General features: G+C 45.2%; 1 protein-coding gene across 1 annotated transcript in view; it reads left to right on the top strand.

The window, feature by feature from the left end:
- Positions 1–672: 672 nt before the first annotated feature.
- Positions 673–17645, top strand: part of LOC121867519 (caskin-1-like) — a 20118-nt gene continuing 3145 nt past the window's right edge. The window contains exons 1-8 of the mRNA XM_042367499.1: positions 673–765; positions 7015–7155; positions 7769–7908; positions 10041–10116; positions 12830–13042; positions 14330–14482; positions 14772–16154; positions 16652–16890. Coding sequence (XP_042223433.1) covers positions 7024–7155; positions 7769–7908; positions 10041–10116; positions 12830–13042; positions 14330–14482; positions 14772–16154; positions 16652–16890 — 2336 coding nt within the window. The 5' untranslated portion in view covers positions 673–765; positions 7015–7023. The remainder of the gene's footprint in view (positions 766–7014; positions 7156–7768; positions 7909–10040; positions 10117–12829; positions 13043–14329; positions 14483–14771; positions 16155–16651; positions 16891–17645) is intronic.

Here is a 17645-nt window from a genome sequence, read left to right on the forward strand (position 1 = left end):
TCCATGCTCCCCCTCTTCCTCCTCCATGCTCCCCTCCTTCCTCCTCCATGCTCCCTCTTCCTCCTCCATGCCCCCCCTTCCTCCTCCATGCTCCCCCTTCCTCCTGCATGCCCCCTTCCTCCTACATGCTCTCCTACCCTCCTCCTGTCTGCCCACCATCCTGCACCCTCACACGTCTCTTCTCCCCAATTACTTCATCCTCTTCTCACTTCTTTTTTCTCTCTCAACACTTTTGTTTACTCCTCTTGTCTTTGTTTCTCTCCACCTATCTCCATTCCTTCCTTCCTTCCTTCCTTCCTTCCTTCCTTCCTCCCCTTCAGTACCTACACTACACTCACCCGGCATCATATATTCCGTCTGGCCAAGATATATGTTATGGTCACCAATTAAACCTACCTTGTCTGTATCGAGTTTCACGGAGTTGTTTTTAACTCTCTCTCTCTGTTTTGTGGAATTTGTGCTTATATAAAGATTTAGTATGTAGATAAATATTCTCATGTTCTTATTTATTGTTTATGATTTTATGACGTTTGTTTGTTTTGTGTAGTTTTATGTATATTTTGTATTTGTATTACAGGTGGTGGCGATACGGGCTAGGCGACTCGCGGCGGCGGAGGCGTTGGTGGTGGGAGGCGGAGGCGGCAGGAATAACCAGCTAGTACCGCCACAACAACAACAGCAAAAACAACAACAACAACAACAACAACAACAACTCCCTCGCACTACCACAACCAGCAGTTTACCTTTCCTGCTGCGCCTCACCAGGTATAGTGTTATTACCTATGTTCCTTCTGGCCCTCGTGGTCCCACCTCTCACCTGTGTCCCACCTACCCTACCTGTGTGTCCCACCCACCTCTACTGTGTGTCTACCTGCCCCTACCTGTGTGCCCACCTGCCTTTACCTGTGTGTCCCACCCACCCCACCTGTGTGTCTACCTGCCTTTACCTGTGTGTGTCTACCTGCCCCCACCTGTGTGTACCCTGCCCCTACCTGTGTCCCACCCACCCTTACCTCCGTGTGTCCCACCTCCCACTCCCACCTGTGTCTCACTTGCCCCACCTGTGTGGCCCACCTGCTCCCACCTGTGTGTCCCACTCCCACCTCTTACCTGTGTCCCACCTCCTTACCTGTGTCCCACCTACCCTACCTGTGTCCCACCTGCACCCCTACCTGTGCTCCACCTGCCTTACCTGTGTGTCTACCTACCTTACCTGTGTGTCCCCACTCTACCCTTACCTGTGTCCCACCTGCCCCCTACCTGTGTCTGCTACCTGCCCCTCACCTGTGTGTCCCACCCACTTACCTGCAGGTGTGTCTACCTGCCTTTACCTGTGTGTCTACTCACCTTTGCCTGTGTGTCCCACCCACCCTTACCTGTGTCTACCTTCCCCACTGTGTGCTCACCTGCCCCTACCTGTGTGTCTACCTACCTTACCTGTGTGTGTCCCACCTACCCTACCTGTGTCTATATGCCTTACCTGTGTGTTCACCTGCCCCCTACCTGTAGGCTCCACCTGCCCTTACCTGTGTGTTGTCTACTCCACCCTTACCTGTGTGTCTACCTGCCCTACCTGTGTGTCTACCTGCCCTACCTGTGTGCTGCTCTGCCCTTACCTGTGTGTGTCCCACCTACCCTTACCTGTGTGTCTACCTGCCCCACCTTCGTGTCTACCTGCCCCACCTGTGTGTGTTGCCCACCTGCCCTACCTGTGTGTCCCACCTACCCTTACCTGTGTGTCCCACCTACCCCACCTGTGTGTCTACCTGCCTTACCTGTGTACTACCTGCCCTTACCTGTGTGTCTACCTGCCCTACCTGTGTGTCTACCTGCCCTACCTGGTGTCCCACCTCCCTTACCTGTGTCCCACCTGCCCTTACCTGTGTGGTCTACCTGCTCCTACCTGTGTCCCACCTACCCTTACCTGTGTGTCTACCTGCCCTTCACCTGTGTGTCTACCTGCCCTACCTGTGTGTCCCACCTACTTAACCTGTGTGTCTACCTGCCCCACCTGTGTGTTCCTACCTGCTCCTTACCTGTGTGTCCCACCTGCCCTTACCTGTGTGTCTACCTGCCCTACCTGTGTGTCTACCTGCCTTTATCTGTGTGTTCACCTGCCTTACCTGTGTGTGTCTACCTGCCCTTACCTGTGTGTCCCACCTGCCCTACCTGTGTCTACCTGCCCCTACCTGTGTGTCTACCTGCCCCACCTGTGTGTCTACCTGCCCCACCTGTGTCCCACCTACCCTTACCTGTGTCTACCTCCCTACCTGTGTGTCCCACCTACCCTTACCTGTGTCTACCTGCCCTTACCTGTGTCCCACACCTGCCCTTACCTGTGTCTACCTGCCCTTACCTGTGTGTCCCACCTGCCCTTACCTGTGTGTCCCATCTGCCCTACCTGTGTGTCTCACCTGCCCCACCTGTGTGTCTCCACCTGCCCTTACCTGTGTGTTCCCACCTGCCCTTATATTGTTCACCTGCCCCCCACCTGTGTCTACTGCCCTTACCTGTGTGTCCCACCTCACCCTTACCTGTGTGTCTACCTGCAGCACCTGTGTGTCTGCTTACCTGTGTGTCTACCTGCCTTTACCTGTGTGTGTGTCTGCCTGCCCATACCTGTGTGTCTACTTGCCTTACCTGTGTGTCCCACCTACCCCTTACCTGTCTACCTGCCCTTACCTGTGTGTCTGCCCTTGTGTGTCTACCTGCCCACCTTTCCCACCTACCCTTACCTGTGTCTGCCTGTCTACCTGCCCGCCCCACCTGTGTCCCCTATCCTTACCTGTGATCTGCCTGCCATACCTGTGTCCCACCTGCCATACCTTATGTCCTGCCTTGCAGTATGTCCCATCTGCCCCCCTATATTATTGATTTTCACCCTTAGCCTGTGTGTCCCACCCCCCTCACCTGTGTGTCTCCTGCCCTTACCTGTGTGTCTCCTGCCCGCCCACCTGTGTCTCACCTGCCCTTACCTGTGTGTCCACCTGCCCTTACCTGCCCCTGCCCTCACCTGTGTCTCCACCTGCCCTTACTGTGTGTCTCACCTGCCCTACCTGTGTGTCCACCTGCCCTTACCTGTGTCCACCTGCCCTTACCTGTGTGTCTCACCTGCCCCGCCCACCTGTGTGTCCCACCTGCCCTACCTGTGTCCCCACCCCCCTCACCTGTGTGTCTCTGCCCTCCCTGTGTGTCTCTTACCCTCACCTGTGTGTCTCCACCTGCCCACCTGTGTGTCCACCTGCCCTTACCTGTGTCCTCACCTGCCCCACCTGTGTCTACCTGCCCTACCTGTGTGTCCCACCTTGCCCGCTTACCTGTGTGTCCCACCCCTCACCTGTGTGTCTCCTGCCCTCACCTGTGTGTCTCCTCTGCCCTCACCTGTGTGTCTCACCTGCCCTTACCTGTGTGTCCCACCTGCCCTTACCTGTGTGTCCACCTGCCCTTACCTGTGTGCCCCACCTGCCCTTACCTGTGTCTACCTGCCCTGACTTGTGCGTCCACTTTGGCTATGTACTGTATCCAAGTCTTATAAATAAGAATGTTAAATTTTTTTGTTATAAGGTATCAAGCTATACTATATATTGGTTAAATAATAAATTTTTGGTTTAATTTCTGGTAATAAGAACATAAGAATGGAAGAAACTGCAACGGGCCTATTGTCCCATACTGGGCAGTCCCATATACACCCAACCCCTATCGCTCATATATCCATCCAACCTATGTTTGAAGCTATCCAGCGTATTCGAGTTAATGATGATGTTTGGTAACTTGTTCCATTCATCCACTACTCTGTTTCCAAACCAGTGTTTACCTATTTCTCGCCTACATCTAAATTTGTCTCATTTAAAACCACTGTTACGAGTTCGCTCCTGCTTGAATAGTAACTTTGTTATGTCACCTTTCTTAGTGCTGACTTCCATTTATACACCTCGATCATATTGCCCCTCTCTCTACGTCTCTCGAGGGAGTGCAAATTAAGATGCTTTAACCTGTCTCTGTACTCAAGGTTCCTAATGCCCGGGATTAGTCTTGTCATTCTCCTCTGAATTCTTTCCAAGGATTCTATATCCATTCTGTAATACGGTGACCAAAACTGAACTGCGTAATCCAGGTGAGGTCTCACAAGTGCAAGATATAATCGTAAGATGACCTCACTAGTCTTGTAACTAACACTCCTTTGTATAAACCCAAGTACTTTATTAGCCTTGTTACGAGCAAAAACACACTGTTTACTTGGCTTAAGGTTCCTACATATCATTACTCCTAAATCTCTCTCGCAGTCGGATTTCTCAATGGCATCGTTGTTCATCTGGTTTCCCCGTTTACATCGCCTATACTGAGTACCTTACATTTGTCCATGTTGAATTTCATTGCCATTTTTCAGACCATTCGAAAAATTTGTTTAGATCTTCCTGTAGTTTTGCAGAGTCCTCGTCAGATTTAATAACACGTCCTATTTTAGTGTCATCAGCAAATTTACTGATGTTGCTGTCTATGCCGATATCTATGTCGTTTATGTATATAATAAATAATAATGGTCCAAGTACTGAGCCTTGGGGAACCCTGCACTCTAGACGTTGCTCCAATGGGACTAGAAGTGCCGTTTAATGCTCTTCACCTCACTGTTTCTGTCCTCAACCACGCATCCATTTAAGGATGTTACCTTTTGATGTTAAGAGCTCCAACCTTTCTATAATTAGTCTTGGGGACTCTGTCGAAGGCTTTAAAGTCAGAGATATACCACATCACACTGCGCTCTCGTCCACCGATTCGAAAACTGATGAAAAGAATGTTAATAGATTAGTTAGACATGAACGCCCGCTTGTGAAGCCATGCTGGGAATCATTGATCAATTGGTGCTTCTCCAGGTGATTTTGAATAGAGTTAGAAATGATTGCTTCCAGTAATTTGCCTACTATTAATGTTAGACTGATTGGACAGTAGTTAGAGGATAGTGATCTATCCCCCCTTCTTGAAAATCGGTATTACATTCGCTATCCTCCAGGACTCTGGTACTACACCTGTTTTAAAGGACATGGTAAACAACTTTGCTAAGGGCATACTAAGCTCTTCCTTACATTCCTTAAATACTCTGGCAAATATCTCATCGGGACCAGGTGACTTATTAGGTTTTAGTTTGTCTATTTGCTTACTAACCTCGTTACTAGTCACTACTAACTCACTTAATTTGTTTTCTTCACTATCTGTGAACAGAGTCGGTGCCTCGGGTATCATGTTTAAATTTTCGGTGGTGAAAACTGTTGAAAAATATTTATTCAGATTATTGCTCATTTCTCCGTCGTTATCAGTTAGCTCGCCGGTATCTGTCTGTATGGTCCAATCTTTTCTCTTGTTTTAGTTTGATAAATTTGGTAGAATGCTTTGGGGTTTGTCTTTGCCTCCCTTGCTATCTTTACCTCATTATCCCTCTTAGCTTTCCTTATCTCAGTCTTAACCCTACTCACCAATATCTTATAATAATCCCGGAGGTAAATTTTGCCACGATTTATCCTTCTACCTATAGCCTTCCTTTGGCCAATAATGTTCTTTAAATAATTATTTATCCGTTTAGGGTCGTTGTTGTCTGATCTGAGTTTTTTGTATGGTATGTTCTGCCTTTGTGCATTAAGTTACTCATTCTTTAAATTGTCGTGGAACTTGGCAATCTCAGATCTCTTTATCAGGTCGGCTTCAACCGTCAGGTTCACCCCCAAGCGCGACACCCCCTCCTTCAGCTGCCTCTTCAAACTATCAAAGTTAGCCCTTCTGAAATCTGGAACTTTTGTGGAATTTTCCTTACGTCTGCCCTGAAAATCTAACTGGAATCTAATTTCTTTGTGATCGCTGTTTGGAAGCTCGTTTCCTACCTCGACATTGCTAATGAGGTTTTCTCTGTTCGACAGAACTAAATCGAGTATATTATTACCCCGGGTAGGTTCGGTTATATGTTGACTTAGGAAACAGTCCTGGATCGTTTCGAGAAAATCCTCTGATTCCGAGTTACCCGTAAGGTCGGTCTAATCTATTTGGCCAAGGTTAAAGTCGCCTACTATACAGACTTTGTTGTGTATGGATGCCCTGCGCATTTCATCCCAGATAAGTCGCTCATTAACTCTATCATGATTGGGAGGTCTATATATTACTCCTGTGATTAATTTTTCCCTACCGTCGATTAATTCTATCCAAATTGTTTCTGTATTCCGCTCAGTTTTTATTTCCTTATTTATTTCACGCTTCACATTATCCCTGACATAGATCGCTACTCCGTCTCCTTTCCTGGTCTGCCTATCGGTATGGAACAATTTGTAACCCGCAATTTGGTATACGACAGGTAACTCACATGAGTCTAGGTTGATCCATGTTTCAGTGAATGCTATTATATCAATTTTTTCGGTACATACCAAGGTCCTAATATCATCCATTTTGTTTCTCATACTTCTACTGTTCGCGTAGTAGACATTTAAGTTATTCGTGTTCTGAGTCCTCCCTTTCCCGCGTTTAGGTTTAAACTCCCTGTCTAATTTAGTTTTGCCATCATTCCTAACACTATTTCCCTGTGATCTTTCACTTTGTTTACCCGCTCCCACTGCAGTCTCCTCCACCCCCGTACCCATATGTTCCCCTAGTAGTTTAAAGACTTCGATATCTTTTGAACTGCACCCTCTAGAGACCCAGCCAGGGTTGCCACCCCATTCCGAGACAGGTTTACCCCATCCCTAGCATATCACCTTTGTTTAGTTCTGATTTCCATTTATACACCTCTATCATATCGGGGTTGGTGGTCAAACACTTGTCCTGCGTCTATAATTTCAACATCTGTCTTGCACCTGTAATTTCAACCTGTCTCACGCCTATTTTCTTAACACATTATCTCAACACCTATCCTGCTCCTTTCATCTTAACACCTATCCTGATCTATCATCTTAACACGTGTCCTGATCTATCATCTTCACACCTGTAATCTCACCACCTGTCAAATACCTGTTAATGTGTTTTACTCTCCCCCCACAGCAGCAACAGATGCCGCAGTTCGCCCACCTTATGTGTCCCAAGACGTCACCTGGGTCACCTCATCACCTGCCGCAGGACACTAATTACTACCTCACCTATCAGCACCAAACCTCCCTTGAGGACCAAGGCATAGATGTGCAGGTGAGTCTACCTGGTTGGCATAGGACCTTAGGTGAACCTCCTCTGAATCGTTTAATCTAGGTGAATTTGCTTATCCTCTTGCCTGGGTTCGGTTAGGTTTAGGATTATGGTAAGAAATATAGTTCTGGTAGTGAGGATGATTCATGGTAGTTAGGCTTATGGTAGTGAGAAATATCAGGTAGTGAGGAAGATCTATGGTGGTCAGGTTTATAGTTGCGGTAGTGAGAATTATGGTTCATGGCAATAGGGTAAGATTCATGACTATGGTAGTTCTATTTATCTCTCTCAATGGAACTTATGGCTTTGGTTGCGAGGTGAAATTTATGACAATGGTAGTAAGATTCGTGGCAGTATTGAGTAAAATTTCTCGGGTAGCATTATATTTACCCCTTTTAGTACAATAACTAAGTATGATAATACCCAATTGAATAAGATAACTCACCACTGTAATTAAGTTTGGACTCTTAATTAAGTACTTGAAACCATTGTTGTTGTACTTGAGGGGTTTATATCGTATTTGAAACCATAGTTGTTGTACTCTAAGTTGGTATCTTATGCAAAACAATTATAATACTCAAGGGATTAATCTCGTGTCTTCTCCCTTTACACACAGTCACCAGGTCGGTCGAGTCCTGGGTCTGGTAGCGGTTCCTCGACGACGGGGTCAACGGCGTCGTCTGGCGGATGTCGCAACTCAACCACCTCCCTCGACTCAGGGCGAGCCTCCACTACCACCCACTCCCACCAGCATAGGTCAGTCAGTGGCTCCTCCGCTTCCCACCTGTGCATTCCTACTGTTGCTGCTCCTTCGTCCCCCTCCTCTTCCTGTTGCTTCTTCGTCCTCGTTCTGCTTCTGTTTTTCTTCTTTCCTGTCATCTGTTGCTTCCTCTTCCATCTCTTGGTTCCTTTGTCCACGCCTTTTCCTCTTTCAATTCCATCATCTGGGCTTGATCTTTCCTCATAACCTTTAGTCTTCCTGCAAGGCCTCCCCCCCCCCTCCAAGACCACCCCTCTCCCATCAAGGCCATCCCTTTCCCACCAAGGCCATCCCTCCCCTCCAAGGCCATCCCTCCCCCTCCAAGGCCATCTCCAAGACCATCCGTCTTCCTTCAAGGCAACCCCTCCCTCCAAGGCCATCCCTCTTCCTCCAAAGATTTCCTCTCTTTCTCCTCCAAAGTTTCTCTCTTCCCTCCAAAGCTTTCTCTTCCCTCCAAGGCCTTCTCTCCCTCCAAGGCCACCCCTCCCCTCCAAGGCCATCCTCTCCCTCCAAGGCCATCCCTCTCCCTCCAAAGTTTTCCTTCTCTCCTTCAAGGCCATCCTCTTTCTCCAGGGTCTTCCCCTGTCCCTCGAAGGCCACCCCTTCTCAAGGCCACATCCCTCCCTCCAAAGCCATCCCTCTTTTCTCCAAAGCTTTCTCTCAAGGCCTTCCTCTCCCTCCAAGGCCTTCCTTCCTCCAAGGTTTCTCCTTCTCCCCTCCAAGGCCATCCCTCCCCCCTCCAAGGCCATCCCTCCCCCTCCAAGACCACATCCTCCTCCAAGGCCATCCTCTTCCTGCAAGGCCACCCCTCCCTCCAAGGCCATCCCCCATCTGCAAGGCCACCCCCTCCCCAAGGCCATCCCTCTTCCCTCCAAAGTTTCTTTCTCTCTTCCTCCAAAGCTTTCTCTCTCCCTCCAAAGCTTTCTCTTCCTCCAAAGCTTTCTCTTCCTCCAAGGCCTTCTCTCTCCCTCCAAGGCCTTCTCTCTCCCTCCAAGGCCATCCCTCTCCCTCCAAAGTTTTCCCTCTCCCTTCAAGGCCATCCCTCTTTCTCCAGGGTCTTCCCTGTCCCTCGAAGGCCACCCCTCTTCCTTCAAGGCCATCCCTCCCCTCCAAAGCCATCCCTTTTCCTCTAAAGCTTTCTCTCTCCCTCCAAGGCCTTCCCTCTTCCTCCAAGGCCTTCCCTCTTCCTCCAAGGCCTTCCCTCTTCCTCCAAAGCCTCCCTTCTCCCTCCAAGGCCTCCCTTCTCCCTCCAAGGCCTCCCTTCTTCCTCCAAGGCCACCGCTCTTCCTTCAAGGTCTTCCCTCTTTATCACTTTTATCCTCCCATAATATCCCTCGCCACTTTTTGTGTATATTTCCACTTGTTAACAGACACGTGAAGTACTATGTCTACCATATCAGTATTTTTGTGTCTTTCTTCTCACGGTTGGCAATGCTAAAAGTAATATGAAATAATATTAATCGATTAGTAGTAATAGTAGTAATATTAATTGCTAAAGTAACACTTTTTTGTAATAGTAATAACTAATCTCTATCAAGGAATGGGAGTCAAATTTGCTCCTCATCTGACCTGTGTTGTCTATTATTAAAAAAATTATAACCTTTTTAGTCAAATGAGCCTACAATAATAGTCATATGAGCATACAAGAATAGTCATATGAGCATACAAGAATAGTCAAATGAGCATAGAATAATAGTCAAATGGGCATAGAATAATAGTCAAATGATTATACAATAATAGTCAAATGAACATACATAGATTATTAGTTGAGTGAATAATATTGTGGTTGGGATTTTGTGAACTTTAGTATAATTTTATAATAATGTTAATACTCGGCACAAATGAGGACATGTTGAGTAAAAGTGGATAATAATGTAGATGGAATAAATTGTGAGTAATTACGAGTAAAATGAGTAGATTGAGAATAAATCCTTGAGTATTATTGAGACGAATGTGATGGTTTTGGTGAGAAGAAGAAAAGGGAAGGAGGAGGGAGAGGAAGGAGGTGGTTAATGTGGGCAGACCAATGTGGTGGTAACAGTGAGAGAGTGTTGTGTGTGTTGGGCAGGTTAAGCGGGCAGAGCTACGACAGTGGGTCAATCCTCCGGCACAGTTACCACTCCTCTAGCTCCAGCCTCGGCTCTATGGAACACGATGCTGCCACCCACGTCAACGTTCCCGAGCTCCTCAACAACGGCGTCAGGGTAAGTGCCTATCTTCTGCAGTGTTGTTGATGATTCAAGCTCTCTCTTCGTTTGTTTACAGTGATCTGATGGAAAAAAACCCCGAGAAGTATTTTATATTTACAATATTGTTTATACTCACTTCCTGGACCCTGGATGCTGTTAGTCGAGTTCTGAGAATATATACTTAAGATCTCGACTGGGGGTTGGTTACATTTTTTGCTGACTAAACGGGGAAGCATTACTGCTAGATTTTTGTGTCAGCTGATGGAGTGTTTTCAGAAAAGGTCTAGACATGTAAATAAAAAGAATATTCGTTTAACCGACTAGTACATCGTGTGTGTGTGTCAAGGAGCCATACCCTCCGAGTAATTCACTTGGCATGTGTCTGGTTGTGTATTTTAGTGCCATTTATCAGGGCCCACCGTCTACCGTAGTCTGTTTTAATACAACACTTAGTTTGATTGTCACCACAAGGACGTGTCTGGGTGACGTGGTTGAGCTTCACAAGGGTGTGGGAAGAAAGTGTAAAACCTGGCGAAAATAATAGACATTTCGTGTTATTATTTGTTATGAAAAGGATAATAAACCTTTTGTTATGAATTATATTACTCGCTTGATTGTTCACTTGTGTTATAGTATTGTATCTTGTTTCTGCTGTAGTAGGTAGGTGTGTGTGCCAGACTGTCACTCCAGGCTTCACTTACCACAACTCTCGGCGCAAAACCACACACATCGTCTCAAGTTTATGATACAGGTTAAATATCTCAAGAGCCCTCGTGCCGGCACTGTAATTTCATCTCTCTGTTGTAATGAAATACGACGAACCAATGAGCATTTTGAAAGACATTCCTCCTTAACTCTCGAGACATACATGATGTTGTCTTGCTTAGCTGCATTGGGCTGGAAAAAGCCTTAGGTATTTTGAGCCGTATGAATTATCAAAACAAGGTCGATCACAGTGCCTGGGTAGCTTCGTGGGCTAGGCGAGTGTGATAGAAGCTGTCACGTTTTATCAGGTGACAGCAGGAGAGACGTCTTGTGACGGGCATGACGTATAGGAGGCTGCTGACGTCACCTCGTCTTGTTGTGATAAAAGACGTCCTGGTAACAAGTTCTCACTCAACTCATCTCTATTAAAAGCAACCGATTCATTATTTAATCCGGTTAAGTTCTTTTTTTGTGGGGGCAGTTGGTTCTAAACTCTCTTTTGGTAATAAACCGGGAAGATTAAACTTATTCTAATTTAGGTGCGTTTTGCTATATTTCACACTGATGTTTTGCCCAGTGTAGACGAGCCCGAGTCCTCCCCGTGGCTGAGGGAGGGATGGGTGTGTGAGGGGTGGTGAACAAGGTATGTAGGCGTCGTGTGTCTATATTCAAGTGGGCAGCATTGCTTAAGTGGTCTTTTGATACGGCACCGGGCTTATTATAGCTATTGCTCAGAGCCGTGGACCTTGGCGGTAGGGCACGGGGTGAGGAGATGGTGATGGTTGTGAGGGAGATGGTGCGTGGGATTATATTGCCGTGTTATTGACTATGCCATATTTACATATCATATACACGAAATACTTAAGAGTCCTTGAGATTTACCGTAATTTAAGATAATATTAAGCTCAGTATTCCGTATATTGCGTCGTTCTTACCCCCACTGGGAGACTGTGAAGTCCCACGTTCGTACGCAAGTCTGGCGCGTTCGGTCGTTGTAAACAAACCATATTAAGCAGCGTTGTAGGAGCAGGTCGTGTCTGTGGTGACCTCAACAGGTGCACTGTTGTCTACTGTGTCACTGTTAACATATTTGTCTGCGGTTTCACCCAATGTTTGTTTACCCTGTCACTGTTTGTTTACTGTCAGTCATTTTTTTTTCTGCTGGTTGTTTATTATGTTGAGGACTTCATGTATCATTACTGTCACTGTCTTCTCGTTTGTTTAACGTCACTGTCCACACATTTGTCGAGTCACTCGCCCTACATGACTACTCTCACTCATCATCAGGGCCGGATTAACCATGAGGCACTGGCCTAAGGGGCCCCTAAATCCAAACATTCTCTTAAGTTGAAGCATATAAAACATGAACTTCGTTCAACGATGTCCTAGCACGTCTCAATTTTCTGTCTCTTATGAACATTGAATGTGTTATTTTGCATAAGCTTAATATTGATGAAATCATTGATAAATTTGGGTATATTTTGTTCTTGCTATATATATATATATACCTTGAGGGTAGGGGGCCCCAAGTTGATCTGTGTCTGAGGCCCCTATTAAGCTTAATCCGTCACTGCTCATCATACTTAGTCGCTTGTGACTAGTGATGCCAAATGTGAGAGCAACTACAGGAGTCATCAATGTTTACACACACACACAATAACATATTGGTTTGTTTGTTGGGGTCTGGCCACTGTATACAACGAGAGAATAAACAGGTGTTTTTTTTATAATTTTTACAATAATATTTATCTCCTTACTAGGTATTTGAGTACTCGGTCTATTGCTTATTGTTTTGTGACCTTCATTGCTAATCATACGAATAGTTGGTGTTTTTTATGGTACGTTACTGTAATTGTAATAGGATAGTGCAGTCCAGTAATTGTAAATGAATTAAGTGTTTTGAAACATCCTATTTGTTTCTTAATTTTATTTCTGTTGTGAGTACTATTAATAATTGAGTAATTTATATTATGTTGTGTAGTTAATTACTTTTGTAATAATATTTACTTTGTCTTACTTTTAGGATTCTGAAGTGTTAAGAGCTTGGCTGACAGATCTCCGTTTAGAGGAATACTACGAGAAATTTATTTCGGCCGGCTACGACATGCCTACTATTTCACGGATGACGCCAGAAGACCTCAACGCCATTGGCATCACAAAACCTGCTCATAGAAAGAAACTTAAAGCCGAAATAACCAGACTGAATATCTCCGACGGGATGCCAGACTTTATACCGGTAAGGAACATTTAAAACAGTTGATGATGACCAAACTTTGAAACAAGTAACAGTTTAATAGGCTGATCTGTAGTATAATTAAAGGGTTTGTAGAGATGGAAGTCTTATAAATTATATGACTATTCAACACTGAAATATTATTGTAAGATGGGTTCAACTTGTATGAGAAGAAACCCATTAGGCGAACATTTGTAATAAGGGAGGTGTGGTCAAGGAACAAATAACTATAGTGTTGGTTCTATAGAATTAACACATTAGAAAGACAGAATAATTTATCAATTTATGGTATTCTGAAGGGCGTGAAAAGTACAAAAGTTAGGTGTGGACAATGCCGGCTATTAGAAGTGAAATATGGCAAGCCTTCCTGAAAAGACTAATTAGTAAGATGTATTAAATGGGGAGGGGATAGTGATAACTTATCACTATCCCTCTCCCCATTCACTTATCACTGAAAGTTTTAATACACTATGTGAGCATAAATAAAGGTAGTACAGTATTGCATGCCAAAGAATTAGCTGGGTGCACTGATTGTCCTATAGAGAAATGACAAATGTGTAAAAGAATGACCGAAGAAATGTTAAAAGTATCGGATTCCTAAGAGGTTTGGTGCTTGGTTTTGAGATGCTCATATTTGGTCAGTCTTAACCAAATATGGCCTGCATCCTCAAGTATCCCCAGGGAGTGCCCTAAGAGGTCACCACGAGCTTACGTGCACCGGCATCACGGATGGATCACCGGGCAAACTGTCAGAGGTTTTATGCACTCGATTCTGATATAGTAGTGTACATTATTACACATCTCGTGCACATTAGACATTTGCCGTCAATGCCACCTCGGGGAGTGTCCAAAGAGGGTCTGCATTAAGTGCAGTGAACAAGGCTGCCCCATTTAGGAACAGTATATGTTTGTGTACAAACTCCATACACAGCTTTGGTCAGTTATCTTCAAAGTTGTCCTTCACCTTCATTCTGTAGGAGTCACCTTTTTCAGAATTACAGTACAGTATAGTGCAGTACATTACAGTATAGTACTGTATAGTACAGTACAGTACAATATTATGTTTCAGTTACAGTATATCTGTTTAGGGACATTTTATTTGGCATTACTTAAAAAAATGTAGATTTTTGTTTGTACAATATTGTAGTCAAATTGAAACCTTTGCAAATAATATTCTCCTTTTTGTATAGCTGTAACTACTGTGTTGTACTCTCTATTGTAGAAACTAACTGTTCTACAATACAGTAGTAAAATGAGATTTCTCTTTATTAATTGTCGTTATATCCTCAGGGTCGTCTGGAGGACTGGCTATCAATTTTACGCCTCGAAGAATACACGGCTTCACTAAAGCAGCAGAAATATGCCTCTGTGGAACAGATGACACAGCTCACATGGGAGGACCTGGAAGATATTGGCATTACCAAGTTAGGCCACCAGAAAAAAGTAAGTTGTTTGTAATTCACAGAGCGAGCACATCGTTCTCGTGCAATACCGACCATTTTCAAACTCCCGCGAACAGACGGCCAATAAACCCAAATCCAGTACAGTAATTTGAGTGTTGTAATGTTAGTATTTGCTCATTCTAGGTTTCCAAATTTGTACTGATAAGTTGGTGTTCATTGCAGGTGAAAACAGTTGATGATAGTTTCCATAAAAGTAGTCAAGTATAGAAAATATTTTATACATAGATTTGCTCTATAGAAGTTTCTTAAGAGTTCTCGGATTATTTCAGGTGATGCTGGCCATTAAACGAGTGAAGGACATAATGGCCGGAAAGAAATTTACCAGCACGCAAGAACCCAGACAGCAGTCTCATTACGGAACTCACGAAATTATGATTTCTCGAGAAGCCTCAGAGGGTCGGGATCAGTACGCCAGCGTTCCAGAATTCCGCACTTTCTCGGGTCCTCCGGGACATTACGGCAACGGGGAGCACAACAGACCGAGCGGCCCCGCAGAGCCCGGAGTTCATTACGGGGTACCGACTCACTACGCTCCGGGCGTTCAGTACGCTCCCATGCCTCCCCCTCAAGCACACGTCCATCCTATGGCGCAACAGACTGGACCATTTCACCCATCCAACCAATTTGGTGCTCCACAGGGTCCCTCTCCTCCAGGATCCAAACATCCTAACGTTCCAGCCCATCCTCTCCCCGGGCCCGGCCACGTCCAATACCGGCCAGATTTGGTTGCCGTTCAGGTGAGGCCAGGAGGCAGAGGACGAAGTATCGAGAGCTTAGAAGAGCCAATTTATGGCACATATCAAACGTTCCACCCAGAGAGTAGACTGCCGTACGTCCAAGGGCCAATGTCTCTCGGCAGTCTACCGCCAAGACCTTTCCCGGCAACGGCAATGGGTCCGTCGCATCCTCAGCGATCGATGGACGACGGCGACATCACTCCGACGAACGAGTATGCCAATAATTACGAGGGCGGCGGAACATTACCCAGACCTCGCACCGCCAATAAACTCCGACCGGTTGCCAAAGTCACGGCAAAAACCCGAGTGGACGTTCACGAGGTGCCACAGTTTATTAAAGATGGGATGAATCTAAAGAAACCGTCTCAGACAGAAGAAATCAACATGAAAGACTTAAACATAAAGGAGCTAAATTTGAAAAGCCTAAATCGTCAAAATTCCGAGAAGATTTATAATTCGAGTCCAAATACGGGCAGTTCTAATAACACTCCACAGGGAACTCCCAAGAAAATTCCTCCGCCTCCCCCTCGCCGCTCAAACTCTATAAGTGAAACTTCAAAAGAGGCAGCATCACAAGAGAGTCAGTACGGGTATCTGCGACGGGGTCTGTCGTACGGGTACATGGGCATCAAGAACAATTTACAACCCGACGTCACTCCGGATCTGCCCCCACCTCCCGCACCTCCCGACAGTGCAAATCATCAGCACCTCCCAGACGACTTTCCTCCACCGCCACCTCCATTGACGTGCGTGACAATGGCCAGTTCTACACGTATTACGGCCAGTTCGACAATAACGACTTCATCTATTACCAGCGATTCCTTAGCTACTTCACAGACTTCTACAACTTCATCGGAAGACGACGTTTCGTCGGGGTTTCGGCCAAGGCGAAACGATTCCAATGCTAGTTTTAAGGTAACTGATATATATAATTTTTTGTGGTTAAAATGTCTTTTTAATATTTGAAGGAGTCGATCCCAGACAAACCAACACTTGCTTTATCATATTGTGGAGTTGTTTTCATTGAATTTTTTTTCACATTAAGTGTGTCTGGTAGAAAGGGAGGTTTGATAAGGATTAAAATCAACTGCTCATATGTGATTTGATTAGAGACAATATTCACTGGTTAGTTTAATTAGGCTGGGGGGTTAAGAAAAGATCTCAGAATATCTGTAATTATTTTTACTAAAGACACAAAGTTAATTTAGCCCATTATAAAATGTGGTACATTTAATAGGCAACTTTGTAATTTATCAGTATTTTGTGTGTAATGAAGAGTTTTCTGTACATACAGTACAGGTATTATACTTTTTTGTAGGAAAGGGGCTATGACCATTTTTGGTTACATAGAGGAATACTCTTACAGTAATAACATTGGGAGTATTGTAATAATATGTTTTCTCCTTCTTCAGTCTACCTCCAGTACAGACTCTGAATCCCTGCCATTTGCAAATGAAAATGCCGGGACAATTAAGCAGCGCGCTTGCCGTCCTCATCCGGGGTTGACCGTGCTGGACACACGGAACTCCCCACTCTCTTCCCCGCGTTCGTCTCCTGCACTGCGTAGAAAGGAAGCTCAGCCTCCTCTACGACAAAATCCCATTGCTACTACAGATTGTACATCTGGACAAGAAACCAAATCAAACTCAAGGTATAATTGTTATTTTTATTTTACTCCGTATGTACAGTACTAGATATAATGAAAGGTAATTTGATGTTACCCACTGAATGTAAACAGAAGCTCACTGGACAGCCCTGAATCAGTTATCCATATACAGTAAATTGTTATAATAATACAGTACAGGTAATGCCTCATGTAGTGCTTTCCTGGAAGAATAAAAATAAAGCTTTTCTTTATTTTTAGACCATATGATCACTTGATAAACAATAGTCTCTCATTACAATACAGTACATTTTTCCAAAGAGGGCTGTGGCAGGGTAGAGTTCTTCTTAAGAAAAAGACAGACACCTAGAGGGCTGTGGCAGGGTAGAGTTCTTCTTAAGAAAAAGACAGACACCTAGAGGGCTGTGGCAGGGTAGAGTTCTTCTTAAGAAAAAGACAGACACCTAGAGGGCTGTGGCAGGGTAGAGTTCTTCTTAAGAAAAAGACAGACACCTAGAGGGCTGTGGCAGGGTAGAGTTCTTCTTAAGAAAAAGACAGACACCTAGAGGGCTGTGGCAGGGTAGAGTTCTTCTTAAGAAAAAGACAGACACCTAGAGGGCTGTGGCAGGGTAGAGTTCTTCTTAAGAAAAAGACAGACACCTAGAGGGCTGTGGCAGGGTAGAGTTCTTCTTAAGAAAAAGACAGACACCTAGAGGGCTGTGGCAGGGTAGAGTTCTTCTTAAGAAAAAGACAGACACCTAGAGGGCTGTGGCAGGGTAGAGTTCTTCTTAAGAAAAAGACAG

The sequence above is a fragment of the Homarus americanus genome, unplaced genomic scaffold (assembly GCF_018991925.1).
Source record: "Homarus americanus isolate GMGI-L3 unplaced genomic scaffold, GMGI_Hamer_2.0 scaffold23598, whole genome shotgun sequence".
NCBI lineage: Eukaryota > Metazoa > Arthropoda > Malacostraca > Decapoda > Nephropidae > Homarus > Homarus americanus.